General features: G+C 41.2%; 1 protein-coding gene across 1 annotated transcript; it reads left to right on the top strand.

Moving 5' to 3' along the window:
• The first annotated feature begins 20 nt into the window (after positions 1 to 20).
• Positions 21 to 19,885, top strand: IQCB1 (IQ motif containing B1). The gene is made up of 14 exons (XM_074873571.1): positions 21 to 160; positions 549 to 836; positions 1,667 to 1,829; positions 3,512 to 3,641; positions 5,886 to 5,979; positions 7,031 to 7,130; positions 7,499 to 7,671; positions 10,278 to 10,390; positions 11,495 to 11,604; positions 16,434 to 16,576; positions 17,004 to 17,152; positions 17,616 to 17,744; positions 18,125 to 18,281; positions 19,376 to 19,885. Exons 2-14 carry the CDS (start codon positions 719 to 721, stop codon positions 19,603 to 19,605), a joined length of 1,809 nt encoding a protein of 602 aa, XP_074729672.1. The 5' UTR covers positions 21 to 160; positions 549 to 718; the 3' UTR covers positions 19,606 to 19,885.
• The last annotated feature ends 946 nt before the right edge of the window (positions 19,886 to 20,831 follow it).

Below are 20,831 nucleotides of genomic sequence, written 5' to 3'. Positions count from 1 at the left end.
CCCTCCTCCCTCAGGGGAGAGCTCTGGTTGGTGGAGAGAGGCCGCGACCACACAGCTGGGAGAGGGGGGGGAGAGCGGTCGGGTTAGAGCCGGCGGGTCCGATCTTCCAATCCCTCCCCCCCCCCCCCCCCCCCCGAAGTGGGGGAGCCCCCGCGCGGCGGTGAGAGGGGTCGTGGCGGGAGGGAGGGAAGGGGCTTCCCTCAGCGCGTCCCTGACGGCCCCTTGGTCCCGGGGCTTCCGTGGCACCGGGACCGCCACTACCGCGGGCCGTGGGGGCACTGAGGTGACTCCGGTGGGACAGGGCGCCTCTCCCTCGCCGCCCTGCTGGTGGGCAGCGCCCTTCCGCCCCACCCCGCCCGTGGCTGAGGCGATGCTGGCGGCCCTCAGGGAGGCCTCTCACGCTGCCCGCCCCGTGGGGCCTCTCTCGGGCTGCCCCGGTGGAGCCCTGCGCTGCTGGCAGAGCCAGTCCCGCTGCCCGCGGCCTCGAGAGGCGACGGGAGGGAGGGAGGGTGGATGGGGCTTCCTCCATGTTTGTTTTCCTTTCTCAGGGGGAGACCTGCAGGCCGAGGCACAGAGCGGAGCGTCAGCTTCCAGCTGCTGGTGCGGGAGCTGGAGGTTTGATGGAAGTAGTGGCTGAAGGACACCGCGCCTGCACCGAAACAATTAAAAAGGGAAAGAGGCTTGAATCGATGGTATTGCGGGTCTCTCTCTGTTTCCTATGGCCAATGCGCCCAGCGCGAGGCTGGCGGCAGCAGACCCCCGGGTGCTGGCCTTAGCTGCTCAGGTCACTGAGAGCAGAGAACAGGACATCCCCCTGCTACTTCTGAAGCTGAAGGGTAATTAATACCGTTTCTAAAATAAAAGGATGAGCTAGTGAAGTATGGACAGCCCTTCTTCCTTCTGCCTCCTTAAATACAGCAGGTTTTTCTGAATATTTGTGTCAGGGCTGGAAACTCTGAGGTTGATAATAGGGCTTTTTCTGAGAGTGGTATTGAATGGCATTTGGCTGGGCAAATAAAGAGGAGCTGGGGAGCAAGCAGAGAGGAAGTCTTTGCTCCCTCTCAGCTGTCACCGTGTTTGTAAGACCTCTGCTGATGTAGGTGAGGATCTTACACTTGGTCAAATCATTTCTCCCAGTGCTTTTGGGTAGAGAACCAGAGTGGTCATCAGTATTCAGTTTTTAACTCAACACAGAAATGCAATCGTGGCGAGCTCCAGTGCGACTCCCCCTGCCTTTCCTTTCGCCACATAGCCACTGTTCATAGAAATGGTAGAAACAAGTTAGGTCCTGTTCTAAATTGGGATGTAATTATAAGGAAGCTATATGTTTCACAGTGGTTGTGGTTTTATCTGGCCTAGGAAATTCATACAAATGGGCTATATCCCAGGTAATGTATGTTTTACTAAATGTGTAATGAGAAAATGGAAACCTAAGTTTAGCTATCCTTCCCAATTGTCATATAATCTAACAAATGGATTGTAGTTCTAGGAGTGAAAAATGCTGACAAAATATTTTATGCTGCTGTTAGCACTTTTAGAATTACCTTAATCCCGGCTCTGTGTACACATATTCCTCTTGCATTTTGAAAGAAGAAAAAAACCCCAAAGACCTTGCACATCAGAATCTTATGCTCCTCTTTGTCTCTCTCCTGCTTTCTTCCCACAGGAATTTTAAATAGTGCTTCCCTGGGATGTGAAGAATCCAAAAAAATTAAGCAAGACATATATGATTATGATCTTACTCAGTACTGCATGCTGGTCCTTAGACAAGACCACTCTCGACTGCATGGAGGCTGGGCTACTGCTGCCCAGCTAGCAGAGGTACTAAGGTAAAAAGGAAAATGCTAAGAAGTTTTCTTCTTGTTGTCTTTCTGGCCTTTCATCTTGCTCTTTTTCTTCTCAAGCTGTAATGCATTGGCTCCCATCCAGAACAAGGCTTGTTGTTCAGGAAAGGCCAGGGTTAAAGTGCAGGGAGCAGTCAAGAGCGGAGGGGTCAGGCATAGCCTAATTGGTCCTGTTTAATTCATTCGCATTGTGTTTCATTGAGCTGGGTAAACTGTTTGGTGGGAACAGTTTTTGTGTTGGCTTTACCTTTTTTTGTGAACAGTACTCATCAGTGTCACAGTTTTTACCCAGTAATTGCTAACTTTGAATTGCAGTTATTTTAAAAAGTTTGTTTACTTAGATTTCATCTTGCAAAAATCTTTAGCCTGATTGACTCACAGCTTATCTTGACTCTACTTGAATATCTATTTCATATACTGACTTCAAATACCTATTTACATTTTAAACATAACAGAGAACACAGTTCACACAGACTAGATAGCTTGATGTAGTGATATTGTGAGAATGGCATTATTAAGTTTAATTCATAACTAGTAAGTAAGACAACTTTAAACTCAAATCCCCAGTGATCCAATCTCAATTTTTGATGTCAGGAAAAATAGTAAGTTTTAAATTTTCCTCAGGTTGTACTTTATTTTGGCTTAACTAGGGAGCAAAATTCTAAGGCATGAAGGAATTAGGCAACCATCTCTTGTTTATGCCATCTCTGCAGTATGAATTTTTAATGCCAGGAATTTCACTAAGAGATGCAAGATTTATCACCAGAGATATGTGATACTTAAATCATCCCCTATAAGCTATTTCAGTTTACAGAGAAAACTGAAATTTATTTTAGCTATAAAAATGTCCTTTTGTAACTAGATGAATCTCAGATTCATGCCTAGAATTTGCTTTCCAAGGGCTTTGGTAGGCAAAGCTCTACGTGTGTGCATTCACAAAAAGCTAATAAAGCCTAGATAAGATGTCAGAAAGCAAAATTCATAAAAAGTTAGGAAGACTCTTTTGTTGCACTAGTATCAGTGAGGAGTACAGAATTGAAAAACTTCCCAGTTGTAAAACATGCAGTTTCTTGTAAAAAGTTGTCCAGAAATGACCGACATGTTTGAGGTGAGTAAAATAAGAAAACTGAGATCTGAAGAATTGATTTCTAGCCCACATGTATTCCTCAGAGGAAAGTCGTAGACCAGACCTTGCTGAAGATTTTATGATAAGTAGTATTTTTTTAATATATATTTTTGTTGCCTAATCTTCACCCTCTTCATCATCAGGCTTCCTTTATCAGGTTTTTGTCTAGCTTTCTGTTTTGCCTTTTTTTTTTTTTTTTTTCCCTTTATGACCATCAGAGCCCTTCCTTAGCATGTGGAACAAGCCTGAACAGATCCTATGAAGCTAAAGGAGAAAGTGCCTTGGATAAGTCTTAAACCGAGACATGCTGTAATAAGTGGTAGTATACTTGCTGTCTCCAGCCTGCCAGTGATTCCTCTTCCTTCTGAGGCAGCTACCTTGGAGCCAGTCACAGCAGTTAACTGTTGTTCAGCTTTGAATTGTCCCATGCCAGTGAAGCATTTCTTCTCTGATGACGTGACATTCATTCAAAGCTGTTCAAACAGGCCCTTGACTATTCAGGTTGATTTTTTTTTTTTTTTTTTTTTTTTCCCCATTTCAGTCATTGTTGTGTAGGACTAGAGGTGAAAGAAGATCCTGAGGAATTTTACAAGAAATTTCTTCCTTCAGCTGTAGACAACCTGCTGTTTTTGGCAAGACGCTTGCAAGCACGATTTATCCGAGCAATCAAGGTATTTAAATTTCATAGTTAAAAGAGCAGAGAACCTCTATAAACTTTCCAAGGTTACATATTGTATAAGTAGATTATTATTCTAGGGACACTGTATTATAAAAATTTGTTTTCCAGACATTACAGTAGTTTTTCTTATGCCTTGGAGCTTTGAAACTGAAATCTGTCATTGTGGAGCATTTGGTCCATTACATGTGCAAGGCTAGTTTGTTACCACAGGCTTGTTTAGAGTTTGGCTACTTCTTGTCGCAAGTTTTAAAGGTAAGGGGAAGGAAAGCAATTGTAAGTAGAATAGAAGAATTAGAGCAGTATGATAGAAAAAAAAATGCTTTACAAAAGGCACCATCCAGTCATGGTAGTGTCTTTTAAACTTTGCATATAATTAGTTCAGTCTTTGTAGCAGCTCTGTTCCCACTGCTTTGTTCAGCTTTACAAAAAAGGTTTAGGAAATCTTAAGTTTTTAAATCAGATTTGTTGGAAGTTTGTTTTGCCATACAATTTCTGCCATAAAATTGGCAAACAATTCCAAAAATGCTCACTGCTTCTGAACTTACACATTGGGAACCCCAAAGGCAGACCTCGTGAAATTGCAGATTTGAACACTTTCTCACATTTCTCTCCCTCTTTGCAGAGAAGGGTTTTGCCCAGCTAGGTTCCCTCATGCTTTTGAAGCATTCTGCATTCCAGAATCAGTAGGGAAAAAAACCAAACCCAACAAAACCAACCAACAAATGAAACCCATGAATAATTTAAATAACCAACCTCATGGATTCTGATCATTTCTTTTAATATCTCCATTTCCCCACAGTACCTCATTTCTTGGCTCACTGGCTTTAAAGTTTTCCTATGGAATATTGTGATGGACACCACAAACACAATCAATTCTCAGAAAGTATCAGTAGAGTTACGTATTTTCTGTTAGTTCAATACTTTAGAAGTGCCTGTAGTGCTTAAGAAGGGAGCTTCCTGAATGACATCCCAGGAGACTCGAGTCTTCTCCACAATATGTAATTTCCCCCACACTTTCTTATTATGTCTCAGCCTACATGCTACTTGAGTCATGCTTGTGGGCAAAGATTTCTTTTGAATGCAAATGCAGTCTACATTATAATTAGTACTTTGGCTTTTAAACCTCGTGGTCTCAGAGGTGACTGGGCACCCAGACTTGGTGCTTGCTCAGTGGAGCTTTGGAAATCCCACTCTACCAGTGGAGATTTGTAGTTTATTCTGCTCTCATTTGCGTTTTGTACAAGTCTTTGAAGTCAAGGGAAGTACTGAAATAGCTTTCAGAAGCTGACGTATTGCCAAAGCACAGAACAGATAATACTACAGCTTAACTTATTACAGCGATTTTGTATCTCTCATTGTCAGTAAAAAAACAAATACAAAGTTAAATCGTGACTGACGGCTGGGACTTCCAGCACAGATCTAGGAATAGGCTTTCCAGAGTTTCATTTGTGGAGGCTCAATTAACGTGGGAGATACTAGGCCAAGTGCTTTATCATTTATCAGCAGTGTAGTACTATCAAAAGCCCCTTTGCTGTCCCCCACACCAAGGTTTTAGATTTCCAGTGGCCTGTAGCTCACACCTGGAATACAAACTCTGAACTGGGCATCTGTATGTGTATTCACATGGTAAAACCTGGATTCTTCCTGGTCATTTTTTCCAGTCCAGTGTTATCACAGGCAAGCACATAACAGTCTGTTTGGCAAACTGATCAAACTTCAGCTTAATAGTGGTTTGGTGTTTCCTCACAGACCTCCCAAGTAGGAGGTGCTTCTGAAGCCTCACCATGCCAGTTTTTAGGAACCTTTTACATTTTAACTGTGTCCTTGGCCACTTTGTACCCTTTTTCCCATGCTTTAATCTTAAATAATATATTTCCCACTTTGTGGATTAAATTCATGATGCATTTGTACTGAGCAATTATTTGTTTTCCTAACCCACCTATGCTATCATATTTTTTTAAGGAGTAAACAAGACTTCTCTCTCCCTGTTACGATTTTTTCAGGAATGGATGCTTTTTTTAGTATGTTTAGATTTTTCTTGATTGATCTCTGACCTTGAAGGACTTGCAAGTTGGTTTTTTTTGACTGGTTCCTACAGTTTCACCAACCTCAACCGGGAATTTGATGGAGTTTTGGTCTCCAAATTCCTGAAGCATACAAACCTTCCCACTACATCAAGCTGAAGTCCTCAGTGAAGATACATACACAAGCTTTTACCTACTTCTCTTTTGTTTAGGATGAAGATAAACAACATTTTTTACGGTGGTTCCAAACAGTAACTGATGCCATCTGCTGGCTGTTTGGTGGGCATATTCAGCTGGCAGTGTGCGGTAAGGGAAAAGTAAACCCATAAAACACCTGAAAATTCATTTATGGCAACTACAGGTATCAAGAATCACTCTTCAACTAATCTCCACCTAGTTTTCTAAATTGGAGTAGATGTTAAATCAATCTCTTGAAGTATTTCACTTAACAGAAACAGCAATATCTAAAATGGAAAAGATCTACTAAAGGGAAATCTTAGAGTTCCCCTTCTAGTCTTTCAGATACATATATCTTAAGTGTTTTCCTGTAATTTCCCTTTGTAATTCTATAAAAATTCAGGGTTTTTTTTCTGATAAGATACAGTTGATTTTTTTACCTGTGTCTGATTAACATATGCAGAAATTTGACCAGAGTGCATTGATGGCCCTGAAAAGTGGATAGACTTGGAAACAGATTTCTGAAGTTTTTGTCATGCCAGGGAATTTTACAAATATCTAACAAACTTCACTATACACTTCTGACCAAAATAAGCTTTCAATTAAACCAGTGTTAATCACACAGATTTTAAAAAGCAGAATTTGGTTTTGTTTCTAATATAGGACAAAAAACTAAGGATCATAAGACGTGTAACTAAAAAGACACACGGCCAGAAAAATTACTAAATATGTAGACAGTGATATAGTGGAATAAAAACGATGGTGCTTTAATGACATCAGTGGACTTGCATTAAATAAACCTGGTGTAACAAGCTGTCAAGGTTGAAGTCCTTATCTTTTCCAGATATTGTTGCCCCAGTGATAATTCAACTGTTATAATAAGAAACTGTCACCAGTGTAACATAAAAGGTTTTAAAGCTTTTATTCCATTGCAACACCAGTGCCTGAGTGATATCCAAAGGCAGAAAAACCAGGGCTCAACATGTTTTTTGGATGTTGAAGTAGTTTACTTATTCCAGTAAGTTTCAGCGTAAAAATTATAAGAGAGGGAGTTTGTTCCAGAAACAGTATCTGGTTTTACTTGCTACGGCTTATGTTCCATAATGAAGTTTATTCATTTTACAGTACTTTCAAGTCTGGTTCTGATTGCATGATTTCTTCTTTGCTTGTTTTTTTGCAGTACTGCAAAATGATCACTTCTTGCAGTTGTTAATAACAGATGATGTTGAAACAGCAATTATAATGATGTCTGTTTTACACAATATTGTGAGGGTCAATAGGTGAGTTGTTTTCATATCATTGATTTTTCTGAATTTTAAATTTAAAACTCAGTTCGTTACTGCTTGACAAACTAGTACTTTTTCATATACAAGAATTGTGGGGGTTTTTTCCTAGTCTTTGTTGTAGAAATAGAAGAAATAGGTATTTTCTTTATCTTCTTGTTAAATTGAGGGAATGGGAATCAGTTGATTGAAACAGTAGTGCTGCCTGGATCAGACTGCTGGTCCAGCTAGCTGAGTATGTTGGTGTGCTGAATGCCTGACATATCTAAAAATAAGTCACTGTTAAAAATCTCATAGTTTGCAATTAACACTTCAATTCTGTGTGTTCCCCCCACCTCTTTTTTTTTTTTCATTTCTTCTTAAAGCTCTGTCTTGCTTCAGGTTGATGAAGAGACCCTTCACTCTGTTTTGGATGAACTTGTTTATAAGCTCTCATCTACCACCAATCCTGTCATAGGAAATGCTGCTGCAAAACTGCTATTGTTGGTAGCAAAATTTTGCAAGCAGCTTGGGAAGTTACTCACCGCTCGCTACAAAGGTTTGTAAACATGCATGAGACCAATCACTTGGCCTCCTCTTACATTCACTGTAAAAATACAGAGATGGAGATTTCTCATCTTGGTTCTATAACTATCCAATACAGATGGAAACTGCAGCGCTGTGTTGTGGGTATTTTTTCCTTCTCCACTGTTCATTTTCACTGTAATTTAAGGTGCTGTGCCTCTTTCTGTTTCCTGGTTTTATTTTCTTACATGTATTGAGGACTCTGCATGTGGCAACTTGTCTCTTAAAGCTGTTCTTTGTCACTTCTGACCTGATGGGCTTTACTTTTTTCTGTGTGATGTTCTGCATCTTTTTTCCCGTGCAGGTTGAATATTGAGAGATCCTAGTAGCAGGGTGCCTGTACTGCCACAGTAATAGCCGTGAGTCAGACCTCTCCCAGCATGCTAAGGCTCACTAGTCCAGAAGCACAAAAGTTTTACTGAAAGCCAACTTCTGACCCCGGCTATTACAGGTCTGCTTAGCTGATAGGTGCTGTTCTGTTACTGAGGAGCTGACCATCTTCTGATATCCGAGTGACTGGAATGAACTCTTTCCAAGACTTCATGAAATGAGTTTATCGCTTTGTCTTGATGCCTTTAGATGAGGAGGCTGAGCATGCATATAATTTTCTTTATGTTATTCATTATTTAATGAGGTCTCCCATTTAATGTTTCTGTCTCTAGCCTAGCAGGGAGCTCCAGGAAACCCCTTTGTCCTCGGTCGTGCCCATGGAGACTAAGAAAGTGGCTTTGATGTTTGCCAGCTCTTTTATATTCTGGATGTTATTGATGGTCAAAACTACTTGTGAGCAGCCTCAGTCCTTTGGGGACAAGGACAGTAAGAAGTGGTTGTGCTAGACAAAACGGTCCAATTCCCCTTTTTTTATGCTTGTGCTGACTATTTACTAGGCAGTACCAGTCAGATAAATTTCTGGACCAGATGGGCAGCTTTGCCACCCTATTGCTTACAGAATTGAGAGAGGAGGGCTTCCTTTTGGTGTGAATTTGAGTATGAAGTGCCTAAGGCTGATGCCTTGTTGTGGATTCTTGTGAAGAAGCTGCTGTTATGGCCTGATCATCCCAGCTGTAGAATGGTGGCTTGTCTGAAGAGGTGCAAGTTTCCATCAAAGGATTGTGCTTGATTTTGCTTTGGAATCACAATATGGCACAGTCATTTAGAGACTCCTCATCTCTCTTCTGTACACGTTTCTTGTTTCCACTAAGAAGAAAAAAATTTTTTTTTAAAGTTGGAGTCCTTATGTTAGTTTTCACTCAGGCTTTGGAATCCTTTAGATGGTTTGAGGAGCAGCAGCAGCAGCAAAGAAAGCCTTACAGCATTTCCACCATCTGGCCATCTCATTGAAGTAGCTTGGTTTCACAGTGGCTCGGAGCTGCTGCCAGGATGAGGTACTTCAGTGTAAGCTTTCTGTCAGTAAAGGCAGCCTGCCGGTGGTGGGCACATCACCTGAACCTCCACCACTAGCACAGTCTTGACATCAGGTTTCCAGGAGGGCCTGGTCTTTGTCTGCATGGGTTGATGCATCCGAGAGGCGCTTCAGGTACTCCCTGTCAGCAGCTGAAAGGTTCCTGTGGCTGTATAGTCTCTACAGAAACTGGCAGGTGGTTGCGTCAGACCCACAGGACTTCTGTGAGGGAACTGCCTTGTGCAGCCGGGCTACGTGCTTTTGTGGAGCTGAGGCAACTTTAGGGCACCCACTGACTCCATTTTTGTCTCTTCTGAAGTGTTTAACTGTCATCGTCTTTTCAAAAGAGTGCATGTGTGATAGAACAAAGGTGCCATTTCTGTTTGAAGGACTTTGTGCTCCATGTCCAGATCCTGTAAGTATATATGAGTGTTGGAGTTGCTCAGCGTATGAATATGCTTATGGACAACAACTGGAAAATTAAATAGTTACTTGAATCTGCAGTTTTTCAGGAGGCTATCCAAACACTTCCTGCCCTCCTTCCTTTTCCCTCCAACGCCCTGAGGAACTCTCAAGCTCTGGTATTTGTCTGACATGAAGCTAAAAAGCATGTGTTACTGTCTACTTGTGTGCTGTGCACAACACAGGGAGTGTCTGCGTGTTGTGGGGGGAGCACAGCTGTGCTTTTTAGCTACTGCGAACCTAAAAAGGTGTTTTGTCTCAGGGACTGGATGCACATGTACTCACAGTTAGACTATGAATACAGATAAGACATCAAAGAATTCCAGTTATAAATAAATAAATTTTCTTATGAAAAATACAAAAGCAGTGCTAATAAAACCTAGCACTTGCATGGTGCTTTACATCCTTTTAGCACCTTACAATGCCTTCCTGATAAGACACTGAAAGTACATTGATAATTTAACTGCCAGTTATGTAGACACAATAGATAGTGACTTGGACATAGAAAATTACAATCACTGTATAGTACTTCTCTGTGATGGTTGGAGCACCAGATATTTTTTGATGATATTCTGCACTGAAACTCAAAGATGACTGATGGTGTTCCTTTGCACATAGAATCAGATTTGATTTTTTGAATTGAAAATTGTCAGCTTCAAATCCTGAAAAGAAAAAATCACCTTAGTGGTATCACATGCTTCTTTTTTCTCTCTTAGGGTTAAAAGGGCTTTTAAGCAAACAGTGGACTGGCAAAGGATTTGACAGGGATCTCAGTCAACTCTTGGACCTGCTGTACTTGGAACAATCCAATGGAAAAGGAGAAATGCAGGTGCTGAAGTTTAATGAGACTTCTGTATGTGAAATCCTAGTCACATGTGATTTATGTATGTTTAGAATGGATTTACTGTATCACTGTGGTGATGCTTTTCAAAGCCTGGATTATTTTTTCACTATATTAATGGATTTTAAAATTTCCTATTTATTATTTTTTTTCCCTTCATAATTTTTGATGACATCAAGAATTGTCCAGTGATTAAGGTATGGGACTGTCACTTGAGATATTGACTTTCTGTTGCAGATTCGCCATGGATTTGTATACAACCATAGGGGAAAAAAAAAAATTGTTTTGCTAACTGTAAACCAAAAATAACTGTATCTGCTTTTCTCACATCAGTGTTACAAATTTAGATCTCTGAATTCTAGGCAGCATTCACATAGAATTAAGTCATATAGAGAAAATGTTTGGTACGAGCACCTTCTGGGCTGTGTTCCCAATAAAAGAGACAATGTGTGTTTTATGAACTTCTTCACAAAATTTTACATGCATGTTTCTCAGAGACAGTACTTCAAAGGAAATCAAAGTTATGTTTGTAGAGACCTGCTTTCACCATCAACAGAGCATGGTGTTTTGTGTGGGGAGTTGTTTTTTTTTTTTTAAATCCATTTAAATATAGAATTGATGGGGTTTTTTCCATGTTTGTTGCACTTCAGTTACTTCTGATCATACTGCATATGTAACATTTCTCATGCTGCTAATTCTCCAAACTTGTCTTTCTGTCCTCTCTAGTGTAGGCATTTTGATTGAATCCCTATTTGAAATACCAAGTTCTTCAGGTGTTTCAAATACAAATTTCTAACATTGATTAATGCAGCTAATATATATTTTATATTTGTGCTGTAGATTCATTCGTTTAGCACAGAGAGCATCAATCCAGATGATCAGATTAGCTGCCTTTAGAGCAAGTACAGAGTTCATGATAATAACTGTCTTGTAACAGCTTGGGGAATTTAAGGCTTTATAAATACAGAATTTTGATGCATTTGAAAACTGATGGGTTTTGGCCAAATGTTGAGATTGTTCCAAATGTGCAAGCAGTAATAAGGTGTTCTTATATGCAGAGAAAATATTCTACAACTGCTTTATTAATTTCAGAGGCAGCATCAAGCAGCTTGTATAATCCAGGCTGTGTGGAGGGGATTTCAGACAAGGAAAAGGCTGAAAAAACTACCTCAAGCAGTGACCACGTTACAAAGAAGCTTCAGGTAAACAGTATGGCTTTGTAAAAAGCACTAAAGAGAAGAATCTAATAAGAAGGTTTGGTTTGGTTTGTTTTTTCTCAGGTCACAGAGTGACAGGAAAAATTCAGGTGATCTAATCCAATGTCCTGTTTGAAGTAGGTCAGCCTCAAAATGGGATCTGGCAGCTCAGGGCTGTATCCAGTTCTGGAGGTCTCCAAGGATGGAGATCCCACCATCTCACTTGGTCCCTGTCCTGTTGCCGAATGACTTGCCTTGTGAAGAATCCTTCCATTACAGCCAGTGGGAATTTCTTTGTTGCAACTCTTTACCACTGCCTCAGGTCCTTTTTCTGTGCACCTCTAAGAGTCTGGCTCTGTCTTCTCTGTAAGACTGCCTTTAGGTAGTGGAAGACAGAAATCGATTTCCCTTCCTTTAGGCTAAACAAACCCATCTTGTCGCCTGTCCTTGTATATCAAACATTCCATAGCCCTCATTGTCTCTCTCTGGACAGTCTCTATCCCTCCAGTTTGTCAATATCTGTTCTACTGGGGGCCCAGTAGAGTGTGGCCAGTATTCAAGGTGTGCCCTGAAGAGTGCTGAGTAAACTGAAATAATAATCTTCTTTGAGCTGCTGCCTCTGCTTTTGCTAGTGCAGCCTTCGTTACTGCAAGGACATGCTGCTGGCTTGTGTTCAACTTGTCACCCACCAGGACCTCCAGGTCCTTTTCATTGGAGCTGGTGTCTGGGTAGTCAGTGCCCAACCTGTACTGGTCCATGAGGTTATCTTGTACCAGATGTAGAGCTTCCTGTTTGAACTTCATGTGGCTTCTGTTGACCCATTTTCTGTGTTTGTGGAGGTTCATCTGAGTGCCAGCTCTGCCCTGCATGGGAGACTGTGTTGACAGTCTTGATAAAGCCAAAAAAAGTGACATCCACTGTTCTCCCCTCATCCACAGAGCCAGCCATCTCATCACAGAAGGCATCAGGCTGGACAAACAATTTGCCTGTGATAAATCTATGCTGGCTATTCCCATTCACCTTCCTGTCCTTCCTGGAAATAGCTTCCCTGAGAATTTGTTCCCAGGTCCCAGGGCATAAGTTTGGGCTGACCAAGAGTTCCTTCATCTTGAAGATGCCTTTTTCCAGTCAGCTGTTACTTCTGAAACATAAAGGTAATGTAATGCCAATATGAGCTGTTTCACTACAGATTCTTTTAGCAGAAACATCCAAACAATGTGCTTTTCCAGCAGTACCAAACCGCCGCTTCTGGTGCCAAAAGCTCCAACTGTCCCTTTCCCAGCTGCCAAATTTCTCCATGAAAAAACTTACTTCTATTATGCTTTTGTATGTTTTCTGTGTGAAAATTTATGGCATATGGAAAACTAAAAGCGTGGCGCACTGTAGCATGGGATTGCACTAAATAGCACTAGAGATGATGTACTGGTGGTAGAACGGTTACCTGGTTCACAGTTAACTTGACACAAAATTCCACCATAAATTGAATGTGGAGCTGTCCTGGAGTTTTCAATCTGCCATACTGGGGTGCTGCAGAAACCAAGGGCCATAGTGCTTGCGCAGTATAGTGCTTGCAAGACCCTGTTCTTCATTAATGTTTGAAATCTTTGACTCTCAGAAGTGGGGTCACTTCAGTGAGCTAGAAATAGTATCCTCTGACTTGGACACCACAGAAGAATGAAGCTGTGTAAATAATGCTTGTCTGTCTTTCTTGACGTAGGATTTCAGCAGTAATGTTGGCACACGATAGGCCAACTCTTATGAGAAATGTCATGTGAATTTAATGTAGGTTAAGGGATCTAAATCAAGTTCAGATTCCACAGCAGGTTTTTTCAACCTTTTTTTGCATGTGTTGAGCACTACCGTGTCAAAACTAGATCTTAGAAGTCAGTTAGTCAAACCATCTTGCATTATGATCAAAATGTTAGAAAGCAGACAGTTATGATTTGTCATCTAGACTGGCATTAAGAAGATATTGGACTATCTCGGGTGTAATCTTTACATTCTGGAAGATTTTCAGGGGCAAGCAGTGTGTCTATTGAGGGTCACTAACCACTCCAGCTTTTGTACTGAAACACCAAGAATTGACATCCTTGTCACTCCTTTTTACTCCACCATACACTTTGAGCCAATATTCCTGCCCTCATCAGGCACCTTGCAAGCCAAAATCATAGTCCAGAAAACTTGGATGGTGGGCTAAGACATAATGTGGTAAAGCAGAAGGGAAAGGGTGGCGAGGCTATTGGCAATCAACAAGCTACTTGACTTTCTTGTGTCATATTTTAGTATTGTAAGCGTGTGTGCCTCTTAAGTAGTTTTTGAGTCATTTGAATGGACTTTTAAATGTGTTTGTTTCATATTGAGAGGAATGGAACTGTATTAATATCCTTACAGTTGTGTGTTCATGGTTCAGTCAGTCCTGATGTACTGAGTAAACACAGTAACTGTACAGCTCCAGTGTTGGTTTTTTTTGTCTAGGTCGGAGCTGCAGTTAGTGTTATGCTGAAAAATAGTGTTTGCAATTCTGTAAGCATGACTTGAGAAAAGCTTTCAAGAGGACTTTTTGATTTTTAACAGTCAGGGTTTGGTTATATTTTCAGATTTATTTTAGAACAAGTGTGGTTAAATACTGCTGAGGTTGAAACTCCAAACTTGGCTCACCTGCAGCTGCAGTGGAAGATCTTAGACTCTGCAAGTTATAAACTTCTGAAACTCTGTGGTTTCAGAAATATGTCCTTAGTGAATATTAAAGCCTGTATTCTCTCCTTGAAGTTAGTTCACTGTTACGTAGCTAATTGTAGAACTGTTAAAATGGCAACAGTTTACATTAATTATGCTGATCTGTGCCATGAACTGCTGAAGGAGGCTTGGATCTCACTCTGTGCCTGCTTTGCTTCTGTTCAGAGCCATTTCCCTGTCACAGTGTGGTCATGTGCACACAAATACATCTTATCATTAGGAGGAACAGAGAATGAAGAGGAGCATGTGTTTTGCAGACTACATGGGAAAGAATCAGTATCAAAGAAACATTTAAATACCTGACAGACACTATTGGTAGTTTCACAGATGCACATCTGAGAAGTTCATGAAGCATTCCTGTAGTTTTCCACCTAGTGGAGCTGATAAAAATTTCTAGGGAAAATTATTCATAGATTTATCAAGAAAATGTCATCAAAAGTCCTGTTTGATCCTGTGACATCATTCCACTTAGAAGTATAATAAGTGCCTGCCTGGATTAAAAATGCAAAGATTTACAGTTCTAATTTGCAGAAATGTGTGGGCTGAAAACTTTCAGTTTCCTTGAGACCATTCTGATGTAATCACATATATCATGATCTGTCTCTGTAGGTAGAGGTGTGGGCACCCTTCAGGTCTGCATTGCTGTCATTAAAGGGTTATGGTCTCTCAGATCATGGGGGAGGCTGTTTTATCAGTTAAGGGCAGATCCTTAAATCCAGAGCATCTCTTTTACAAAGTAGCTTCCATCCCATCTTTCCCTACCCAGTTATGGAGACGGAGGAAAAAGTATGGTTGGTGGAAAAATTACAGCTCAATTTATACTAGCGATGGGAAACACACAAATCCTCAGTAGTACTGTCACTCTAAAGGTATGTGACCTGCAGCAGTACCAAAATTGCTGGACATTAGTTCTAGTCTACGGCCTTTTTTTTCTCCGTTCTGGCACCTGTTATGCCTGTGCTCTGTCCGTTTGTTCTCTTCCCTAGTGCTTGAGGTGCTCCTTCCACTGTCCCTGGAACAGTGCTAGAGGAGAGCAGAACTCAGGGCTGTGGGCCCAGTGCGGGTACTCAGGTCCTGAGTGGGCAACTGATTTTGCTGCAAGAGGAGAAGAGGAGTCACATCATTACCTCATTGCAGGCTGAACTCTAGTCTCAAGTGTTAAGCTGCTAATGAGGTCTGGTCCGTTGGGATGAGAAGGGGTAGTGAAGGAAGGAGGAGCCCTAGCTCACAGCTCCTCATGCTTCACTGAGACCAGGTCCAAGTGGTCTCGGTTTTTATTAGCATCTATACATCAGTATATTTAGTACTAATATATTAATATCTATGTTAAGATGTTAGTGTATCTATAATTGATATACAGGCTATTATTAAACACTCCAGGGCCAGTTACAGAGTGATCAGTTGTCTCATCTGTGAAACATCTGCTGGGGCTTTTCCAACGCCAAGCACAGCGGGGTAACATCCTAACATCAAATTATTACTAGTACAGATCAGGAGGAATTTGCAAGAAAATTATTTCCTAGTGTTCTGTTAACAAAGTGGATGGAGAAAATGTGTCAGTCTGTATTTCCTGGAGAAAAAAAAATGCCTCCAAATTTAAGAAGTGAGCCTTAACAGCCCAGACTCTGATCTACTCTTGTACAAAACGTAATATTATGGAATAGTAATATTATGGCAAGTGGGTGCCATGCATGCTGATGCATGCAATGGAAAAGGTGCATGCTGGAGCAGATGGATAATGTTGCTTTACCTCTTCCCCAGATGGTGCTCTAGTTCATGCTAGCTGGGAGTGTCCCACATGGAGCGTCGTTCCCTTCAGGGTCCTCAGAACTTTATCCTAGGGAAAAATATATCCTTTGATTTGATACCAGATTGAGTGACTGGCTCAGAATTTTTCGTGGCTACAGATGGTGTGGTAATTTGTTAGTTTGCAGGTGGTTTCTTGTTGCTGGGTGTGGTCCTGCTGCCAACAGCTGGGATGGCAGATTATTTTGTGGATTTCCTCCCCTGATGCTGGACCATTGAACACAAAACAAAGAGAGATGCTTTTTAAGAAATGTACAATTTAAGCTAATTGTTAATGTATTTGTATATTGCAGAGCTAAATGGGAACAGGAGCTGCAGCATTTAAAAAAACAGAAGGAAGATGAGGCTCTAAAACTGCAAATGCAACTTCGGAGACAGAGGGCTATGAGACTCTTCCATGAGCGACAGCTGGCCTTTCTGGAAATAATCCATGCCAGTATGATTTATATTAAACTATGTCAGATGATTAAACTGTCTGGGTCTCCTTAAGAACAGTTTCCCCAAATATATTTCCTATTCTTGCATGTCTGTGCACTGTAGTCTTATTATCTCTTCTCCTGACCCAATTATCTGACAGAGAACATGCTAATTCTACAAGGGCTCAGTAACTGCTGATCAATATCTGCTGCCTTCAGAATGGTGTAGGAGAAAGGGAGACACAGTCTTCTTGTGTTACAAAGCTCCATTGCAGCTACAGGTCTTGGGAGACATGGCCCACAGCTAGCGGACCTTGGGTGAAGAGGGATTTTTAACTGATAGCACCCAAGCTTTTTTTGGTACTATCTAGATTGAGGATTAAAAATGTAAATTGTTAAGAAATCCCAACCCACAGTCTTATAACTGGATTTTTGTTACATTTGTAGGTCAGGTAAATAAGTACATGGAGGAAATGGAGGGGAGATCAGCATTAACTATCCAGAGATTCTGGCGAGGGTATAGAGCAAGAAAAAGTTTTCATCAACAGAGACAATCTCTTAAGGAGTATAAAGCAGCTGTCATCATTCAGAGAGCAGTAAGTATGTGCTTTGTTCTAACATTAGGTAGGACTGAGTGGATTATTTCAAAGCCTCAAAAAGCTCTGTTTATTCCCTTAGTGTTGATGTAGCCATAATTTATTAAAAAATTATTCAGAGGGTGATAGTCTAGAGCAACAAGTTGCTTAGATAGGTTAGACCTTGCCTAGGTTACAAAGCCTAATGCAGTCTTGTAACTAAAATATAAGACCTGCCACTTTGAAACCAGAGGTTGGAATTTGACTGCGGTACAGATGAGTCAGTAATTTATTATGAGTGTTCTTACTTACTATTTAGTATTCATGCTGACCGTTGTATGCTGTCTTTTCAGCATCATAGCTAAATTTATGCTTTAACAGATGCAGTACTGAAACATTTTCCTTTCATTGATTGATTACAAACAAAGCGAGAAGACAAACTTCCTGTCTGTGATTGTCATATTCTTGTATGTTCTTTACAAAGGCTTGTAAATTCTTGGAAAAACGAAGAAGGAGGAGACCTCTCTCTCCTTGGAAAGGTCCCAAGGGACTGACTGATGAGCAGAGACTAGCTTTGCAGCAGAAGGTGGATGACTACATCAAATTGCATCCGGTCTGTTTCTTAGTCATTTCATAATTTGCATTAATGATGCCACATAAAATACTGTAGGGATGAAATATATTCAGCTTCATAACTTCTGATCAAGATAATCCATGTGAGGTATGTGTATATTAACCCTGCTTGCTTGACAGCAAGGCACTAGGATATTGGGGATTTTATCCATTAATCTAATAAAAAGGATCAAAGCAAACTGTAATTGGAAAATTTATATACTTGATGATGGATAGCTTTGCAGAGAGCTGCAGAGGAAGCAAAATTATTAAGTTAACAATTAAGAACAGCGTTTGCATTCCTTGTTTAGACATTATTCTGCCCCCAAAAGATTTAAAATAAGCAGCTCCTAATGGTAATAAATGGCTATTTTCCTCCAGGCTTCCGAAATGTCAGAAGAGATGAGTAAAGAATTACATATGCAGGCCCAGGAAAAGCTGGCACAGTTCCTGTTGAGGAGCAGACTGGATCAGAGAGCAGCGCAACGGAGAGAGACGTTACTGGCTCAGGTCAACACCGATGTGGAGCTGCTAATGAGTATGTGACTGCTCTGGTCATAGTTTTGATTACTGTTTGGATTAAACTCATTTAGAGAGAAAATTAGAGGGAACAGTGGTAAAGCCTCATTTCAAAACTGAAGTATCTTTCTTCCTTTGTTCTGTGCCTTATCTTGAGATTCAGGCTTTGTTAGAGATTACCCAGGTGTTGCTGTAGGTTAAAGATATACACCGGCTTTTCAAGGAGCAGCTTATTCTTCTGCTAGAAGTCCCTCTAATGTGTTCACAAGGAGAGCAACGGCCCTGTAAAAGGCATTACAATTTCTAGGAAGGGGATCTCACACAACCTCTTCCTCTACGTTTGTTTTGCTTTGTTCTGTTTTCTTGTGTTGTAAGTAAGCTGCTGGTTGAAGCACTCTCACCTCTTCCAGATAAAAAGGGAAGTCTTTGAGCTATGAATTCCAAGTCACTTTTGGATTTTCTCCGGCCCAGCTTTATTGAAACGGAATTCACTATTGTGCTATCTGAATTCCAGACAAGTAGCCTGGAGTGAAAGAGTGAGAATAGCAAACTGCAGCCACCAGAGAGCACCCAAGCAGGACAAAATTCAGCAAGTTACTGAATTCCATTATTTAGTCTGTCACGTGCTGTGTCACTGCAGCTCATCGCTCCCTGAACAGGCAAATCAGCAACACACTCTTACTCTGACCGTGCTGGGTCCCCCAGGCAGGGAATACGCAGCGCTGCTGCGCCAGAGCAGTGGGAACACTGCGCTGACGTCACCCTGCGCCAGAAGCACGGATCCAGCAGTGGCGACCAGGAGCTCCTCTTCCTCTTAGGTCATAGTTTCACAAGAAGTCATTTGATGGATGCCACCACTGCACCTGAATGAAGTAGTCCTGCTTCCCCCTCTTCTTCTCCCTCCCCCATTATGTATTTATTTTTTCAGATTAGCCATAATTTGGATCGCTTCTCCAGTCAGGTTTATCATGCAGCCATAGAATTGTAATGCCAGCATGGGGAAAGGAGTGACCTTAGACAGTGGGAAGTGGGAGGGTAGTGCTCTTTCTTTTTTTGTTTGAAATACTCCTAAAACTGCAAACAAAATACAGAAAACTCTTCTTGTTTTTGCAGATGCTCCAGGGTTAGCAGAGACCACAGAAAAAGATCTTGATGTCTTCATGAGTCGATCAGTCCCTGTAGCTACCAAGGCAAGACAATCCCACCACACTATGCTGAAGTCCTCTCGCTGGCCCTGGTGGAAGAAGCTTGGAGATGAGTTTATGGAGGATGATGTCATTCCTGATGATGCCCTCAATGCAGAACTGGGAACTCTATATATTGGTGGAAGGAAATCCTTTTAGGTAACAGGCAGAAGAATTTCTTACTCAACCAGCCTCATACCTTGCAACATGCATTCTCTTGCATGTGTTTTTAAGGAAGCAAAACACTTGACTTGTAAGACAAAGCACTGAAAAAGACCAAAGCCTTATTTTAGTGCATTTTATTTATCTTATTAAGAATCTTTTCCTGTACATCAACAGTTAGATCCTATTGATTGTGCTGTTGCAAATAAGATTTAAATACTGTAGTTGTAAATGAGAATATTTTGTAACTTGTATCACTTTAAAAGTAAGTTCATAACTTTTGGCTTTTCAGTTCTTATTCACACTCGGATACGTAAGACTCACACCACTGTAAAAGCCTGGGCTTTTATAGCAAAAATTTTTATGGGGTGATGTGCTTTGAGGTAAAGATGGGTTCAGAACAAACTGAGACACCACTAAGAAGTCAAGCAGGCACTGGGCAGGCTGGGTGATTATGGCAGGGTAGAACAGCTCACTCCAGTTAGCACAGGCAAAGCTTGGCCTGAGGAACCTCCACGAGCCTCTTGATTGCAACAAGGGAAAAAGCAAGGGGAGGAAAAAAATGTCAATATTCTTGGATTATAGATTTTCCTTTAAAAGCATGCAGTTCTTTCCACAGCCAATGCAGTGTGTTGTCACGTGGGTGCAGTCTAAACTGTTATATGGGATTGTAGCCCCAGTATGACCATCTGGACCATCAGCTCTGTGTTCTTAAACCACACAGATGCTGCTTAATCCAGAAAGGTCTCCAGCACGGGGCCTCTGCAGTCACTGCGACCCAGTACACAGTCAAAACCTGCAGTCAAGGGCCGAAGGCTGCTGCTTACTGATGTGCCCAGAAAGCAGGGAGAACACAAGGCTGCAGCTAGTGCCGTAGATGCCTGCGCTATTTTTTAGGTGAGAGGCCCAGAGAATCTTAAGAATTCGATCTTACCTCACTGCAGAGGAGGAACAAGTGCAGTGATTTCTGCCAGTTGTATGTGGGCAACAATACTGGTTCGGCATGTTTGTTTTCGATTCTCTCTAGAAGGTTTTAAGTTTTAATTTTAGTGGAGATGAATAGAAAACAAATAAATAGAAATAGTGGGCAGAAGCCCAAGCCCATTCAGATGCAGCTGATACATTGAAATTAATAACTGGACAGCTGCCAAGAGGAAGAGCTGTGATCTATGTTAATTTTTTCAACAGAGCTGTGATTTGGAAGGCATTGAATTGGCTCTCAG

Source organism: Strix uralensis, chromosome 6 (genome assembly GCF_047716275.1).
Source record: "Strix uralensis isolate ZFMK-TIS-50842 chromosome 6, bStrUra1, whole genome shotgun sequence".
NCBI lineage: Eukaryota > Metazoa > Chordata > Aves > Strigiformes > Strigidae > Strix > Strix uralensis.
This window is presented reverse-complemented; position numbering and strand designations above follow the sequence as displayed.